The following is a 15,775-nucleotide window of genomic DNA, read 5'->3' on the forward strand; positions in this document are numbered from 1 at the left end:
AAAGAGCTGATATTTTGCTCTCCACCTGTCCCGGGGAATTAGTACTTAACTGGCTCTGAGCACAGGCAGTGGGGGAAGGGGTGTTATTTATCACCATCCCCGCTATCCTACCCCTTGCCCTAAGCACTTCCCATGTCCTGAACTATGCAGAGGAGGAAGACGCCTTCCGCAGCCTAAAGAACATGAATGGCCCGAGCCAGGGAGAGGAGAAGCACTAGCAAGCCAACTGAGACATGCAAGGACTCATGTGGTCCAAGTGTGTGCATGCACGTGTGTCCATGAGTACATATGTGTTCACATGCATGGGCACTCAGGCCTTGCCCCTGCACCCTTTGGCCCACACCCGCAGCCTGTCCTGGTCATTGTCTCAGCCCACTCTTCCTCCTTTTGCTGGACTCCTCAAAGATTCCTAAACTCCACTCCCCAATCCTCTCATCTGGTTTCTGCCCTGACAACAAAGGTCACTGTTATGGGTTGAACTGTGCCCCCCACCAGGCCTCTATGTTGAAGTCCTAACTCCCAGTAACTCAGAAGGTGACTGTATTTGGAGACAGGCCCTTTAAAGGGGTGATTAAGTTAAAATGAGGATGTTAGGGTGGGCTGGTAGGGACTGGTTCAATATGACTGGCATCCATAAAAAGGGAAAATTTGGACTTACAGAGGGAAGATGATTCGAAGAGACAGAGTGGGAAGATGGCCACGGGCAAGCCGGGGAGAGAGGCCCAGAGCAGAAGCTTCCCTCACAGCTCTCAGCAGGAAAACAACCTTGCGCACATCTTGATCTTGGCTTCCAGCCTCCAGAGCTGTGGGACAGTAAATCCCCGTCGGCAAAGCCACGGGTGCTGTGTTACAGTCTGAGGTGCTGTCTTATAGTAGCCCAAGCAAATGAATACACTCACTGATAATATCCCAGTGCCCATACTGACAGCCACTCCTCCCTCCTCTTTCACTTGATTTCTCTGTTTTTGTTGTTGTTGTTGTTGTTATTTGTTTTTCTGCTCTGTCACCCAGGCTGGAGTATAGTGGCACAGTCTCAGCTCACTGCAACCTCCATCTCCTGGGTTCAAGTGATTCTCCTGTGTCATCCTCCTGAGTAGCTGGGATTACAGGCACCTGCCACCACACCCAGCTAATTTATGTGTTTTTAGTAGAGATGGGGTTTCACCATGTTGGCCAGGCTGGTCTCAAACTCCTGGCCTCAAGTGATCTACCCACCTCAACCTCCCAAAGTGCTGGGATTACAGGCATGAGCCACCGAACCCGGCCGTTTTTCTCTATTTAACACCAAAACTTGCTCTTCAGCAGCAATGGCACAGCTCCTCTTGGCATTTCCCACTGCTCCCCTTCATCCAGGTGCCTCCCAACGCTGATGTCTCCCCTCTCCTGCACATGCTGGCCGGGTGACCTCCTTCTCACTGTGGCTTCTACCCCCATCTGAGTGCTGATGACCCCAAAGCTCTGTCTCTAACTTACATCTACTGCTCCTGAGACTGGGTGACAGACTTCTCTACATACCCAGGGCACCCAGTTCCCCTCAGTACCCTGGGTCACACCGTCCTGCCACGGATCCTGGGACCTCTTTCAAGGCAGGAGCAGTGTTGGACTCACCTCTATGCAGAGAGATCTCAGACGTACATTCTGGATACCCCTGTCCTCGAGGAAGGGGGCAGAAACCCTTCCACATCAGCTATACAATGATCAAGCAACTGCCACTCAAAGAGGCACCATATTACAGACAAGTTTTTATTATCCTGCATGGAGAACCCAAGAAATATAAAAACATCTCCAGAAGGAACCCCCTCCGACTGGCCCCGTCCCTCCCAGGGTGAGCTCAGACCAGGGGAATGGGGGCTTGCAGGCCACCTCTGTCCAGTGAACAAGTTCCATATAAAAATAGATCTGTAGAGGGTTCCCAGAGAACCATCGCCCCACATCACGCCTGTGCAGGGCTGAGGCCTGGGACCCAACAGGATTCTGGGACCTCACTCCTCAGCGGAGGGGAGATCTACCCTGGACACCGAAGTCCTGCCAACACAGCCAGGGGCCCTTCTGCAGAAACAGCTGGGGTAGGGGGAGGACATTTTGCCCCGCAGAGAATGACTGATGTAGCTGGAGATGGGGACGAGGCTCCATCTACCCAAGAAGGGATGCTGGTCCAGGCTTCCCGGGAGGGGTGGGGAAGGCAGATCCTGGAGGGCACCTGGCCGGGGGCTCCCCCAACCTTGACTAAAGTGGTAGCAACATCTTCGTCTCCCCAGTACCCCCAGAGTCACTGAGCTGGGGCAGGTGGTCAGGAGACGGGGAGGCAGGGGGCTGGGGGAGATTCCAAGAGCAGGGGAGCTGCTGCTGGCAGGGTGAGGCCAAAGGCACCACTGTGAGTCACCGTCCCCCACCTCTGGGTGCTCTGCAAAGATGCACTGCACCTTCCCGCCTCTGGGCTCTTTCTCATGCTAGCCTCTCTGCATGGACTCCTCTTGTCTGAGGTCTGCCATCTTGCCTGCCGAACACTCCACCCACCCCAAAGAAAGAACCTTCCCTTTCCCACCTGCAAGGCCCTGTTCAACTTACATCTCAACTTCACACATTAAGAGAGTGGCTATCTCCTCCTCCAGCCCACCCACCCACTGACCCAGAGGGCTCCTGGGAGGCCCTGGGCACTGGTGGATGGTGCCCTGGAATTACTTCTTGGTACCTGAGCTCTTCTCCTGGTCTAGTCTAAGCCCCCCAAGGGCAGGTTGTGTGTCTTTTTCATCTTTCCTCTACCCCTTGTCTCCTCTTTCCCGCCCCATCCCACCCCACCCACACACAGCCAAGCAGAGCAGACAAGTGTCAGGGGCGGCCTGAACAAACTCAGCCCCTGTGGCCCTGCCAAGATCCAGCTGCCTTCCTGCCATCCTACAAAAGCCCTGGCATCCTGGGCCCCACCATTCCCGGGGGCCCTTGTGGATAAGGAACTCCACGGTGGGCTCAGCACAACCACTTCTGCCAGGGCTCCACGAAGTCAGAGCAGGGAGGGGCTCCATGGAAGGCTGGGTAGTGCCCAAGGCACAGAGCTGGCTGGAGGGGAGTCACCTCTAGAGTCCCCGTGGGCTGTACAGGGAAGTGGTGGTGCCATAGGGCAGGACCAAGGACTCTCTCTCCAGAGCCAGCCTCATCCCTGGATTGGGTTCTGAGCACAGCTCTGATCCTGACTCCTCACTTGGCCTCAGTTTCCCCCATCTGTACACTGGGGGTTAGACCAGCCTGTTTGAGAGAGAGGACCCATCTCTGAGTCTCCTCTTCACCCTCCCCAAGGCTGGAGAGAAAAGCTCTTGGGTCCCTGGGGAGACAACATGGCCCTTTATGCTTTTCCCAGATGTCCTGGCCACTGAGTCCACAAATGGAATGCACACGAGGGCCTCATGGGGCCCCAGGGAGCACCAGGGCCTTGCATGGCCCGGCCTGGCCAGGACTCTTGGCCTCACCCTGAACTGTCAGCCCGAGGCAGGGGGACACAGAAACCAGCTCCTGAGTCTAGGGCTCTTGGGCATCAGCCCCTGAGCTCAGCACCATCTCCGCCTGCCTGGGCCTTGGCCAGTGTCCAGTCAGCCCCTGCCAAGGCACAGGGAGCTGAGGACGATGCGCCTCTGGCCCAGCCCCCGATGCCAGAGCCACCAGGCAGCTGCGGTCACTGCCAGGTAGAGCAAGAGCCCTCCAGGACCCACGCTGTCTGACTGGTCAATGGGTCTGTAGGAAAAGGGAACACCCCACGGGGTAGGCCCCAGCCCCCAGTGGGTACAAATGACAGTAGGGCATGAGCCAGGGCAATCTCAACCCACTGTCTTCCCTCCCATCCCTGCCCCAGCTCTTCTCTGAGACCCCGAATTTCCTCCTGCTGTTATCGCAGGGGTCCTCCCTAGGGATTTGAACCTCTTTTCAGGGGCACTGAGTTAGCCAAGGTGTTCAGACTGGTGAAAATGGGAGGGGCAGGCAGTGAAAGCGGGGAAGCTATGGCCCCAAACCAGATCTGGGCCCAAGCGGAGGAAGAGAGCGCTCCCTCCCACACTGCTGGAGCGCAGCTTGCCACAGTCCTTGGGCAGGGCTGGGGGTCTGGACCCCCACCGGAGTCCTGCCTTGGAAGAATGGGGTCCACTCACACCTGCACCCCCTGGCCCTGCAGCTGGAGCACTCGTGCCTGCAGGGCGCTGATCCCACTGAGGAGGGCCTCTCGATGTTCAGCCGAAGAGATGCCTAGGCTGACCAGGTCCCTGAAACAAAGGCTGGTCACACTTGGCTGGCTTGACCCCAACTTCTGCTCCTCCCATGAAGGCCCTCCACCCTCCCTCCGCTTCTCTGGACAGGTTGGGCCTCCCTAATATAGGCAGGGGCAGGGCCCCTGGAATCCCCCAGCCCCGGCCTTGACCTTGGTGCCTTGGACTCACTGAGCGGTCATCTCGGCCACGGCCTCCAGGCTCCCACAGCCAGCAGCCGTGAAGCTGTCCTTGTAGCGGCACAGGTCCAGCGCCTCCAGCCACGCGCCCACAGAGCCAAAGGAGGGGAAGGTGGAGAAGGCACGGTCCGCTAGCGGGGTGGGAGGCCTGCGGGTCAGAGGAGCTATGCTCAACCGATAGCTGGGACCTGGGCCCACACCTGGTGGTCTCCCGGGGAGAGGCCAGCTGAGGATGGACAGGAGAAGGGGAGGGTAACCGGGCCCCAGGGCTGGACCTGGCTCACATGAGCACTGTGCATTCCTGAAGAAGCGAGGGCTTCAGGTTCTTCAGGCAGGTGGAGGCAGAGCCAGCGCCAGCTAAAGGCATTGGCATATCCGGAACAGTCTGGGGTAGGACATGCCTAGGACTGGTTGGTGACTCATATTTGGAACAACAAATATTAATTTCACATATTTGATTCATTGGAACTACAAATGTGTTAGGGCTATTACCACATCTATTTCTCCAGTCAGAGGTCATCGTACCCAGGGATGTGGGCAAAATCCAGGAGAAGCAGAAGTGACCAGGAGGATGCGCAGTGAGGTGGGCCTGGGCAGGCGGGAGGGCTACAGCCCTCTGGGACAACGGGGTGAGCAATTGCTCTTGGACAGGTGGGGTGGTGGATGCAGTGGGTTTGCACTTGCGACATGCAGGGAGGCCCTCCATGGACAGGTGAGAGGCTGGCTGTCCCATGTGGGAACGTACCTGGGACAGGTAGTCGGGGCACACTTGGGGGGCTCTGGGTCCTGCACCATCTTGCTCAGGATGCTGTGGATCTGGGAGAACCTGGGCCGCTCACCTGGGTCCTTTTGCCAGCAGTCAAGCATTAGTCGGTGCAGAGGGTTAGGACAGTTCCTGGGGGGTGGCAGCCGGAAGCCATCCTCCACAGCCTTGATCACCTGGGCCACAGGGGTGGGGAGCAGAGAGGAGGCTCTGGGTTTCCCCAGCACATGGTGTGCGCACACACACACACACACACACGCACAGACACAGACACACACACCCCCAAGGAAGACTGGGGCAGTGGCCAGACAGAACCAGAAGCAAGCAGACAGAGAAGAGGGGCCTGGGGCAGGAAGGCTGAGGGCCAATGGGCAGAGGTCAGGAAGCTGAGGCCTGAGGTGAGAGGGTCAGAAGGCATGGAGCTGGAGTCACAGGTTACTCACGTCTTGGCCAGACATGTCCCAGTAAGGCCGCTCCCCAAAGGCCATCACCTCCCACATGATGATGCCGAAGCTCCACACATCACTGGCAGAGCTGAAGTGGCCAAACTGAAGCGTCTCGGGGGCGGCCCATAGCGCCGGGCTCCGGCCACTCTGTAGGGGCAGGCAGGTCAGGGGCAAGGAGGAACTGGGTGACACGCAGGTTTCCCCACCCCACTCAGCCCCAGATCCAGCCTGCATGTCATCCTCCCAGGCAACCTCCAACTCCAGGTTCACACCTGGGAAAGACACAAAAGCTGACCTCAAGGTGGGGTTCACTTGCATTTATGCCAAGACCAACTGGGTGGAGGGGCAGGGAAGGGAGTGGAAGTGGGGAGCTAGGGGCTCCAGGGCAGCTTGGTGGGAACCAGAAGGCGCAGGCAGGCTTGGCTGGGGGCGCCCTCACCATAGTGGTGTAGACAGCCTCTGATCGGTCCCGGGGGCCCCGCCCGAAGCCAGAGATCTTGCAGACAAGGTCGCTGCTGACCAGCACACGGCGAGCTGCCAGGCCCCGGTGAACATAGCCCATCTCTGACAGATACTTCATGGCTGATGCCAGCCCAGGAAGCAACCCCATCAGTTGCCCAGCCACCAGCTGCCCCTCGTGCCGCTGTGGAGGGAGAAGACTGAGGCCAGGGCTGTGGGCTTGGATCCCCTGGTGTTGTGTGACACCAGGGCGGTCACCTAGCTCTCGCCAGGCTTTAGTTCACCCTGTGACCACAGGTCAGCCCGGCCAGTGGGGATGATGCCAATTCCAAGCCCTACCAAAGAGAAAAGTGAGGGACCCCTGCCCGCTTTACAGAATAAAGTGGTCATTGGCCGTCCCAGGGCCACTCACCCTGAGGAAGCCGTCCAGGGCCCCATGGCTCATGTACTCGGTGACAATCATCAAGGTGCTTCCTGTGCCCAGGGATCGGAACACACATGCTAAGTTGTCCACATCACCCCGCATGCACACAAGTTTCCCCTCGCTGGGGTGCCAGACCAGGCCTCGAGAGCCAGAACCAGCACCAAGCTCCCTAATCTCGCCATCCTCCTGCCCAGCCCAGGGTCCTCTATGCCAAGGAACAAAAGAGGAGACATCTGTAGGTGAACAAAGGCCAAGGTCATGAGCTGCAACAAGCTTGCTAAGAAAGATCACTCTTTCTAGGAGTGATATTCTAGGCGACCTACCCCCTAGAATATCACAGGTCAGAAAGGTTATTCTGGCTGGGCGTGGTGGTTCACGCCTGTAATCCCAGCACTTTGGGAGGCCAAGGCGGGCGGATCACGAGGTCAGGAGATCAAGACTATCCTGGGTAACACGGTGAAACCCCGTCTCTACTAAAAAAAAAATTAGCTGGGCCTGGTGGCAGGCGCCTGTAGTCCCAGCTGCTCAGGAGGCTGAGACAGGAGAACGGCATGAACCCAGAAGGCGGAGCTTGCAGTGAGCCGAGATCTCACCACTGCACTCCAGCCTGGGCGACAGAGCGAGACTCCATCTCAAAAAAAAAAAAAAAAAAAAAAAAAGAAAGAAAGAAAGAAAAGAAAGGTCATTCTGAGCCAGAGTGGCCACTCCAGGAGAAGGGCTGCCCTGAGTCAGTGAAAGCTGAGGTCCCTGGCTGAAGCTCCCTCCCACAGCTGAGGGAAGAACCTGGAGAAGCAGGGGCACTCCAGGCTCCCACACCACCATTTCCACCCCCCATACCCGTGGGCTGCGCAGCAGGAAGGGAGCACCGGGCCCTACCTCGGGTAACAACGCCCTCCAGCCGCACGATGTGGCTATGGTCAAACTGGCCCAGTGTGAGGGCCTCGGCCAGGAAGCCGAGCCTCTGTGAGTCGGAGGCGCTGTCCCTCAGCGTGTGCACGGCTACGGGCAGCTCCTGGCGACCGGGGAGCTGCAAGCAGCCACAGCACAGCTCCCCAAACCGCCCTGTGGGGAAATGGCACCTCAGATACTGCCAGAGGCCACTGCCCTGGCTGAGCTGGACAGGCTGAGCTGAGGAGACAGTGACTCTGACCAGCCTGGCCAACATGGCGAAACCCAGTCTCCACTAAAAATACAAAAATTAACCAGGCAAGGTGGCACATGCCTGTAATCCCAGCTACTTGAGAAGCTGAGGCAGGAAAATCACTTGAACCCAGGAGGCAGAGGTTGCAGTGAGCTGAGATTGTGCCACTGCACTTCAGACTGGGTGACAGAGCAAGACTCGGTCTCAAAAATAAAAAGTGACTCCAGATCATGGACCGTTTCCAGTTTAAATCCTGGTAAACTGAGTACCAGCAGTGTGACCTTGAATTCCATCTCTTTTCCTTTCTTGGCCCGTCTCCTCTGTGAAATGGGGATTCCTCCCTGCCTTCCTCAGTGGGGGGAGGTTTCCAAGCCTTAAAGGACAGGGCACATGCCAGTACGCTGACTGCCATCAAACCCCATGTGACCCAGGACGGATGACAATAACATCTATTCTTCCACCCTGCCCCTTTCCGGCTTCTGTCCAGCGGGTCTGGAGACAGTGCCAGGGGATAATATCAGGCTCCCAGTGAAAGCAGCTGCCGTCTCTGAGCACAGGAGGTTGAGGATTTGTAGTCAGGAAGAAAGGCTAGCAGGAGACTGGCCCTTAGAGAGCAAGCGCCGACAGCCAGGCCCTGTGAGGAGTGCTGGGAGGTCCCCACATTAGCCCCTAGAAGACAGATATCATGCCCATTTCTCAGATGAGAAACTGAGGCTCTGAGCAAAAGAGGGCCATGACCCTGATCATGCAGCGGGTCAGTGGGAGAGCCAGGACTAGAACTCAGTTATGTCTGGCCCCCAAGCTTGCAAAGGCCCCTCCCCACCGTCCCATGAAGGCCTGGGACTAAACTGCCAGTGGCAGTGTGCAGAGGTCTGACCTTGAGGACCAGGAGAGGGTCACAGACCCCTTTGCCATCCTCTTCCCTATAATCAGGCAAGCCAGGGACTTTCTGGGTGGAGGGTGGGCTTGGTGTGGAGGCAGGGCTTCCAGACACCAGCAGGGACTTGGGTGGAGGTGGGCTTCAGGATAGAGGTGTGGACAGAGTAGGGGCGGGGCCTGCAGAGTGGGTGGGGCTTCCAGATGGAGACGAGGCTTCCTGGGCGCCCAGCTTGCCTGCTCCAAGGCTCCTCTCCAGCGTGACGCTTTTCGCATCCAGTTCCTTGGCGAACAGATGTACAGCCTGCAGCGGGTCCCCACAGCTCTGGGGGTCCAGGAATGTGCGACGCGTTGGGACTTTGACTGGGAGAGAAAGAGATGAGCCTAAGGAACGGGGTCTCCACCACTGGGGTGGACAAGGGGGCTCATGCAGTGGAGCAAGGCAGAGAGGGCTGAGGAGTGAGGCAGGGTGGAGCCCGCCCCTCCCCAGCCAGGCCCAGCCAACTCACAGTGGAAATACAGCTCCTCTTCATCACGGGCATCCCCTCCTCCTTTGCCATAGCTGCAGGGCCTGGTAGGGAGTTCAGGGTCATTCTTTCAGCCAGGCCACCCCAGACCTTCCCATTGCAGAGCACTGAGGGCAGCACCTCTTTGTCCCTTCAAAAGATAAGGCCTGTGCCCTGGGGGAGGGAACTTCTTGTCCAGCTGATTTAAAAGCTTCTCTGTGGTTTGACGACCTCCCCATGGCACAGATACAACTGTAGCCCTAGACCAAACCCTCACCACCACCACCATCCCTAGCTACTTTCACATGGTGAAAATTATTGCAACTCCAGAGGCACCCAATCCACACCCTGGCTGCAGGCCCCCAGCTGCCCCCGCATGCAGTTTTGTGAAAGTGTGAATAAGGCAAGTGGATCCAGCATTCGGGGGCAGCTTCTGGTCTGGTCAGGAAAACAAACACGGAGAGTGAGCCACAAGCCCACTCACCAGTGCTGGCAAAGGAGAAAGGCAAGAAAGGCGGTGTACTGTGGGGACACGGGACAGACAGGCCCGACCTGATCCAAGGTCATTGTGGGTGGCTTCCTGAGACAGAGGCAGCCACGGGCCAAAGGACTGCATCACAGTCGACAAAGCCACAGGCTGACACTTGGGGCCCCTAGAGGCAGGGCCTTGCTGGCCAAGATAAAGACTTTGGCTTTTATTCTGGGAGCAGAGGAGAGCCCCTGTGGGGTTTAAGCAGAGGAGTGCAATGATTTGATTTCTACTTTAGAAAGAGCTCCAGTTACAGAGTGGAAGCTGCTATGGGTGTCACCACAGGAGAGGAGCTGGCAGTGGTTCCAGCTATGGGGTCAACATGGGCATGGAGAGAGGCAGAGCACTCGAGTGACATGAAGGTGACAGGGGCCACAGGGCTGAGAGGTAGTTGGATGGCAGAAAGGAAGAGGGAGAAGTTGCCCACAGAGTTTATGGTGGTGCCATTTACTGGGACGAGGAGACAAAAAGTTCACATTTAGACATCTGAGTTTGCAGCCTAGGGGATAAGCAGGGAAGATAAGATGGGGGTTCGACGTATGTGTGTGTGTCTGGAGCTTGGAAGAGAGGCCTGCTCTGCAGATACAAATCAGGAGCAATGAGCATGGTGCAGGGAGAGGATGGAGTCTGAGAAGAGGGACTAGGAATAAGTCTGAGAAACCCCAACATCCAGGCTAGAGGAAGGAAGCACCAAGGACAGTAGAAAAGAATCGCCAGAGGAACAGAAGGAGAGTGGAGGGAAACTGGGGCAGGGCATCACAGGGACCAAGGACAGAGAAAGCAGAGGGGGTGGTAGAGAGAAATCACATAAAGGTACAAGGATGAGAGACCAAGGGAGGAGTTTCCGAAGTTCTCACAACAGAGACGATCACATGTAGATACAGATGGGAAGGAGGAGCAAGGCTGTCACACAGGGGGAAGCGGCCACCAAAGGGTGTTGACAGCCTGGGCTCGGAACCTGACTGCACGGACCCGCTTCCCAGCTCCTCCGCTTGGTAGCTGTGAGACTGGGCGGCTCCATTTTCTCTTTAATAAAATCAGGATAAAGATAGGCCTGCCAGACAGCAGCATGTCAGCTTACCAAGCCTCCACACATGTTCACTGTTATGGGGGGCAGAGGGGAACATTAGGAGTAATAGCGGGCTCCCAAGATGGCAAAAGGGTGGGGTTCAGTCATAGGTGGAAGGACTGATCCTGGCTGGGAGGATCACCTCCTCTAGAGAAAAGGGGGTGAGGATGAGTGCAGAAGCAGGCAGGTTTGTAGGTTTGGTGGTGAGTAGTCCAGGGGCCAGTGATGAGGCTAAAGAACAGGTGTGACCGGTGTGGCCAAGAGAGCAAGCTGCAAAGACAGGGCGTCTGCAGACCAAGAAAGGAACTGGATTAAGTACTGGGGTGAGGCCAGGCATGGTGGCTCATACCTGTAATCCCAGCACTTTGGGAGGCTGAGGTGGGTAGATCACCTGAGGTCAGGAGTTTGAAACCAGCCTGGCCAAAATGGCAAAACCCCGTCTCTACTAAAAATACAAAAAAATTAGCTGGATATGGCGGCACGGGCCTGTAGTCCCAGTTACTCAGGAGGCTGCGGCAAAAGAATCACTTGAACCGGGGAGGCAGAGGCTGCAATGAGCTGAGATCATGCCACTGCACCCCAGCCTGGGTGACAAGAGCAAGTCTCCATCTAAAAAAAAAAAAGTAACGAGGTGAAGCATTCTAGGGGGATGGCCAGGAGGAACAGAAGAGATGATCCTTAGGAATGAGAAGTCAGCCGGGCGCGGTGGCTCACGCTTGTAATCCCAGCACTTTGGGAGGCCGAGGCGGGCGGATCACGAGGTCAGGAGATCGAGACCACGGTGAAACCCCGTCTCTACTAAAAAATACAAAAAATTAGCCGGGGCCGGGCGCGGTGGCTCACGCTTGTAATCCCAGCACTTTGGGAGGCCGAAGGAGAAGGCTGAACGGAAGCGGACTTCATGAATTACCGAGATTACCCACTGCACTCACCTGGGGGAGCTTGTCTTCCAAAATCAGGAAAAAAAAAAAAGGAATGAGAAGTTAAAGAACCGAGGGGCAAGGGATGGGACAGGCTGTCCGGCAGCTACTGAAGTCACCCAGGGTGGTGACAGGACTTCCACGAATGAGGAGCAACATCCAGGAGAGATGGGTGGAGATGAAGGGGGGAAGGCTGAGTGAATGGATGGAGGAGTGAAAGAGGGTGTGTGGTGAGGAGAGGAGAGAGGCTTCCACTGGACCACACGGCCTGGTGAGAAGTGGGCGAGCCAGGGTGGACTGGAGAGGAGGGAAATTGGAGGTGAGGGACCACGACGCAGAGCAGGTCCTACACACAGGACGGTGTGAGAGGTGCTGCAGACAGCCCACCAGGCTGGGACACGCATGCTGGAGGAGAACACCTCTCTACCCCTCCACACTAGACCGGGCTCACTCTCCCCATTTCAGAGCAGCTGGATTTGGAATCCCGCGCTGGCTTGCTCCACCTCTGTAGTGCACCTGTCCCCAGGGTGCTCCTGTCCTGCAGAGCCTCTGCCCGAAAGAGGGGCTCTTGGCTTGCTTGTCTCCCTTTCCTCCTTCTGCCTCTCAGAGGCCCTCGGTGCAAAGCCAGGATGAGATGCTCTCGGCATCTGTCCATCTCTGCTTTTCCAATGGGTGCAGCACATGGACCCTTCATGCTCCAGGAGCAAGGAGCTCCCTACTCTTGTCCTGCCCTCCTAATTTGCCTGGCCCAGGTAGAGCTGGCTCCTAGACTAGCGAGACAGTGTTCTCTCCCACTCAGTCACTTTCAGTGCCTCATTCAAGGCCAAGCAAATAGCCAGTGCCAAATGAATGCCCATTGTCCTTCCAGCTGCCAGGCAGTTTCAGGATGCTGAGATGTGGCTCCCCAGCCTGCCCACCTCTCTCCTCTGCTTTCCCACTCCAGCCCATCTCATGCAGACTTTCCAACCTCTCTGGTCTGCTGATCTCCGCCCAGCCTGGGACCCATCTGGGCGACTCTGCCTGCAGCAGAGTGTGGCCCTGGGGAGAAGGGGAGGATACATGCCAGGAGGCCTCTGCTGCCTGCAAAAGGACTAGAATCTTCTCTGAACCAGACTCAAGCTCTACGTCTTTTCCCTTCCTCCTATCCCCTTTCTCCGCTCACCCTCCTGCAAGCTTCTTTCTGCTGGGGGTGGGAGGTTTCTGCTTTACGAATTGCCCTCCCTGTCCTGCCCCTCCCACACACATACATACACAAGATTTCTGTCTTTTCCCCCTTTTGCTGTGTTCAAGGGCCTCAAGAGGCCCGGGGGCAGGGGCTGGGGGCCTCTGAGCTCCTCCGGAGAATCCTAATCACACTGGAGCAGCTGGAGCTTGATTCCTTCCTCAGTGATGCCTTCTGACATTTAATGAGTTAAGGCGCTAAATCCCCTTCATCACAGAGCGGCTGAGCTGGCTGCAGTGCTGGCTGCCGCATGGACAGTGAGCAGGGGGAGGGGCCGGGATGATGCATGCCTACATTTGTACAGCAGTGTGCTTGCGGGTGCAAATCTGCGTGTGTGCAAAGTGGGCAGAGATGCCTGTGAGCACACATTAATGTGCATGGGACATGACCCACCAGGGGTCACCTAGGCTGGGGCCAGCCACCTACCTCCTCCAAATGGCCAGCACACTCATCACGGAGCCCAGGACGAGGAGGGCCGAGATGGTCACTACGGTGACGACAACAGCGGGGCTCTGGTCCCTGGACCCTGAGGCAGCTGAGAGGAAAACCACGAGGTTGAGGTGGGCAGAGGACCAGGCTCCTAGGCTAGCCCCAGGGCAGACTCCTGTCCTCACCCTGTAGCAGGATTCCCACGGCACCTCTGCACTTGGCACTGCCTCCCAGCCACAGAGGCGCCAAGGCAGTCCCACTGACCACAGTGGCACCTGGAGTCCCAAGAGCTTCCTCTGCTCTCAGGACAGAACACCTCCATGGCAGCCCAGCTCCTGCTCAGAGAGAGAGGCAGGAGTCCAGACAGGCAGGGCCAGGCCTCCCCCTACGCCTTTCAGATGAGCAGTGAGAGACTCAAAGTCGCTCTGCAGGAGGAATGGCCTCTGCTCTGAGCTCCCTACCCCCAATCCAGACCATCCACCAACAATAATAAAAAGGGCTAAGGGTAACTGCACCTTACTCCATTCAAGACACTGGGCCATGTGCCTTCACTATACTGTCTTGTTTCATCATCACAATAATCCAGGAAGCTATTACCATCTTCATCTTACAGCTGAGGCAACTGAGGTTGAGAAATTACATAATTTGCCCAAGATCACATGGCTAAAAAGTGGTGAACCTAAGATTTGAGCATCACTCCAAAAGTTTCTGCCTGATTCCAAAGCTTCTGCTTTGAACTATTTCTCCAAGAAAGCAGCCCAGAGGACCCTCGCTCTCAGCCCTATTCATCGATCTATCCAATCAACTCATCCATCCATCCAACCTATGTGCCTGGTTTGCATTAGTACTGAGGAGACAGTGATGAATCGAGGGGTGCATGGGCCTATGGGTGAGATAGAAACAAAACTCTCAACTGTAGAATGAAAAAAGAAACAGAAATGAGCAGAGCTGAGCAGAGGCACAATAATTTCTTCCTAAAGCCAGTGAGGAAGACTTCACAAAAAAAGGTGCCGTCTGAACTGGACCTGGAGACTGGAAGGATTTTTAATGGTGCTTTGATGGTGCTTTGATGGGTCTGGAAATGGCAAGTCGTCCCCTGTGTCTGGGAAACAGATTGCATGAAGGCGGAGAGTGGCAAATAGGAAGCTGGAGGGTGGGAAGATGGAGGGAACTGGGGGAGCCAGAACCTGGAGGGCCTTGAACGCTAAACTAAGGAATATAAACTTTCTCCTGTGGGCTACAGGGAGCAGTGGAGAGAGTTCCTGCCTAAGAAGAAAAGGAATGAGGGTGTCTGCTGAGGTGGGAGTGAGGATGGAGAAGAGGCGCTTGAGAGAGGTGAAGGTTTGGCATAACTATTAGGAATGGGAAAAGTACTGAGTGGCCCTGAAGACTGAACTGAGATTGGAAAGTACACCTCTGCAGGCAGCTTCCGCGTGGGACACGGGGAGGAGAAAGGTCCAAGTCTGGCGACTAGCAGGTGGGTGCAGCAAGGTGCCCAGGGAATGAGGGTTGGCAGAGTTGGGGAGTATTTCTGATGAGATCATCTGCAGGGGCTGGATAGAGATGGGTGTGGGGCTGGGAGGAGCTAAAAGCCTGGGAGATGAGGTAGGATCCAGTGAGCAGTCTTTTGGATGTCACAGAGCAAGTGAGGAGGAACAGAAGACGAGAGTTAGAGGCCAAAAATGCCAGAGTCAGAGAGGGCATTTCAGAGCCCAGGGTTCCAGAGGCAAAGAGGGCCGAGGGTCTGGGTGGGGACAGAGGGGAACAGAGTTGCCAAGAACTGTTTGAAATGAGGCAACCATGTGGACACAGAAACGGAGAAAGATGCCAGCAGTGGGCAGCCTCTGAGATGGCATCCCTACCTCCTGGCATCCATTCCCTGTGAGCGCAGGCTGGACTCATTTCTAATGAACAGAATATGGCAAGAGTATTGCAATGTCATTCCCAAGATCAGGAAACAAGACGAATGGCTTCTGTCTTGGGTGCCCTCTCCCTGGCTCACAGTCTCTGGAAGAATCCAGTGGTTGTGGTGAGCAGCTCTAAGGAGAGGCCCACGGGACGAGGAACAGCACACCTCAGCAGCAGCCAGCAAGACCCTGAGTAGGGAGGTGAAATCTCCCCCAGCTAAGCCCCGAGATGATCACAGCCCCTGAGGACAACTTGACGGCAGCCTTGGAAGAGACCCTAAGTCACTGGCACCTAGCTGAGAGGCACCTATATTACCGATCCATGGAAACATGAGATTGTAAATATTTGCTGTTTTCACCTGCTAGATTTTGGGGCAACTTGTTACATAGCAATAGGTAACTAGCACAGTGGTGATGCATAAGCGTTCACCAAGACCTTGATTTGGGACCGGGCATGGTGGCTCACACCTGTAATCCTAACACTTTGGGAGGCCAAGACAGGAGAACTGCTTTGAGCCCAGGAGTTCGAGACCAGCCTGAGCAACATAGCAAGATTCCATCGCTCTTTTTAAAAAAAGAAAAAAGAAAAAGACCCTGCTTTGGAAGGCGGGGGGCAGTGGCTCACACCTGTGATCCCAGCACTTTGGGAGGCCAA

General features: G+C 56.2%; 1 protein-coding gene across 3 annotated transcripts in view; it reads right to left on the reverse strand.

Annotated features, from left to right (window-relative positions):
* EPHA10 (EPH receptor A10) overlaps positions 1-15,775 on the reverse strand; it is a 52,659-nt gene that overhangs the window by 4,370 nt on the left and 32,514 nt on the right. The window contains exons 8-18 of one of the 3 annotated variants that reach the window (XM_032160294.2): positions 13,211-13,319; positions 9,048-9,109; positions 8,776-8,901; positions 7,398-7,583; positions 6,510-6,571; positions 6,078-6,281; positions 5,636-5,785; positions 5,175-5,368; positions 4,422-4,577; positions 4,139-4,247; positions 659-1,751 (exon numbers count right to left, since the gene is read on the reverse strand). In XM_032160294.2, the coding sequence (XP_032016185.1) occupies positions 1,626-1,751; positions 4,139-4,247; positions 4,422-4,577; positions 5,175-5,368; positions 5,636-5,785; positions 6,078-6,281; positions 6,510-6,571; positions 7,398-7,583; positions 8,776-8,901; positions 9,048-9,109; positions 13,211-13,319 (1,484 nt within the window). In that variant the 3' untranslated portion in view covers positions 659-1,625. Of the gene's footprint in view, positions 1-658; positions 4,248-4,421; positions 4,578-5,174; positions 5,369-5,635; positions 5,786-6,077; positions 6,282-6,509; positions 6,572-7,397; positions 7,584-8,775; positions 8,902-9,047; positions 9,110-13,210; positions 13,320-15,775 lie in introns of those variants that run through there. The other 2 variants (XM_032160292.2, XM_058443576.1) reach the window with 2 other exon arrangements.

Source organism: Hylobates moloch, unplaced genomic scaffold (genome assembly GCF_009828535.3).
Source record: "Hylobates moloch isolate HMO894 unplaced genomic scaffold, HMol_V3 SCAFFOLD_8, whole genome shotgun sequence".
Classification (NCBI taxonomy): domain Eukaryota; kingdom Metazoa; phylum Chordata; class Mammalia; order Primates; family Hylobatidae; genus Hylobates; species Hylobates moloch.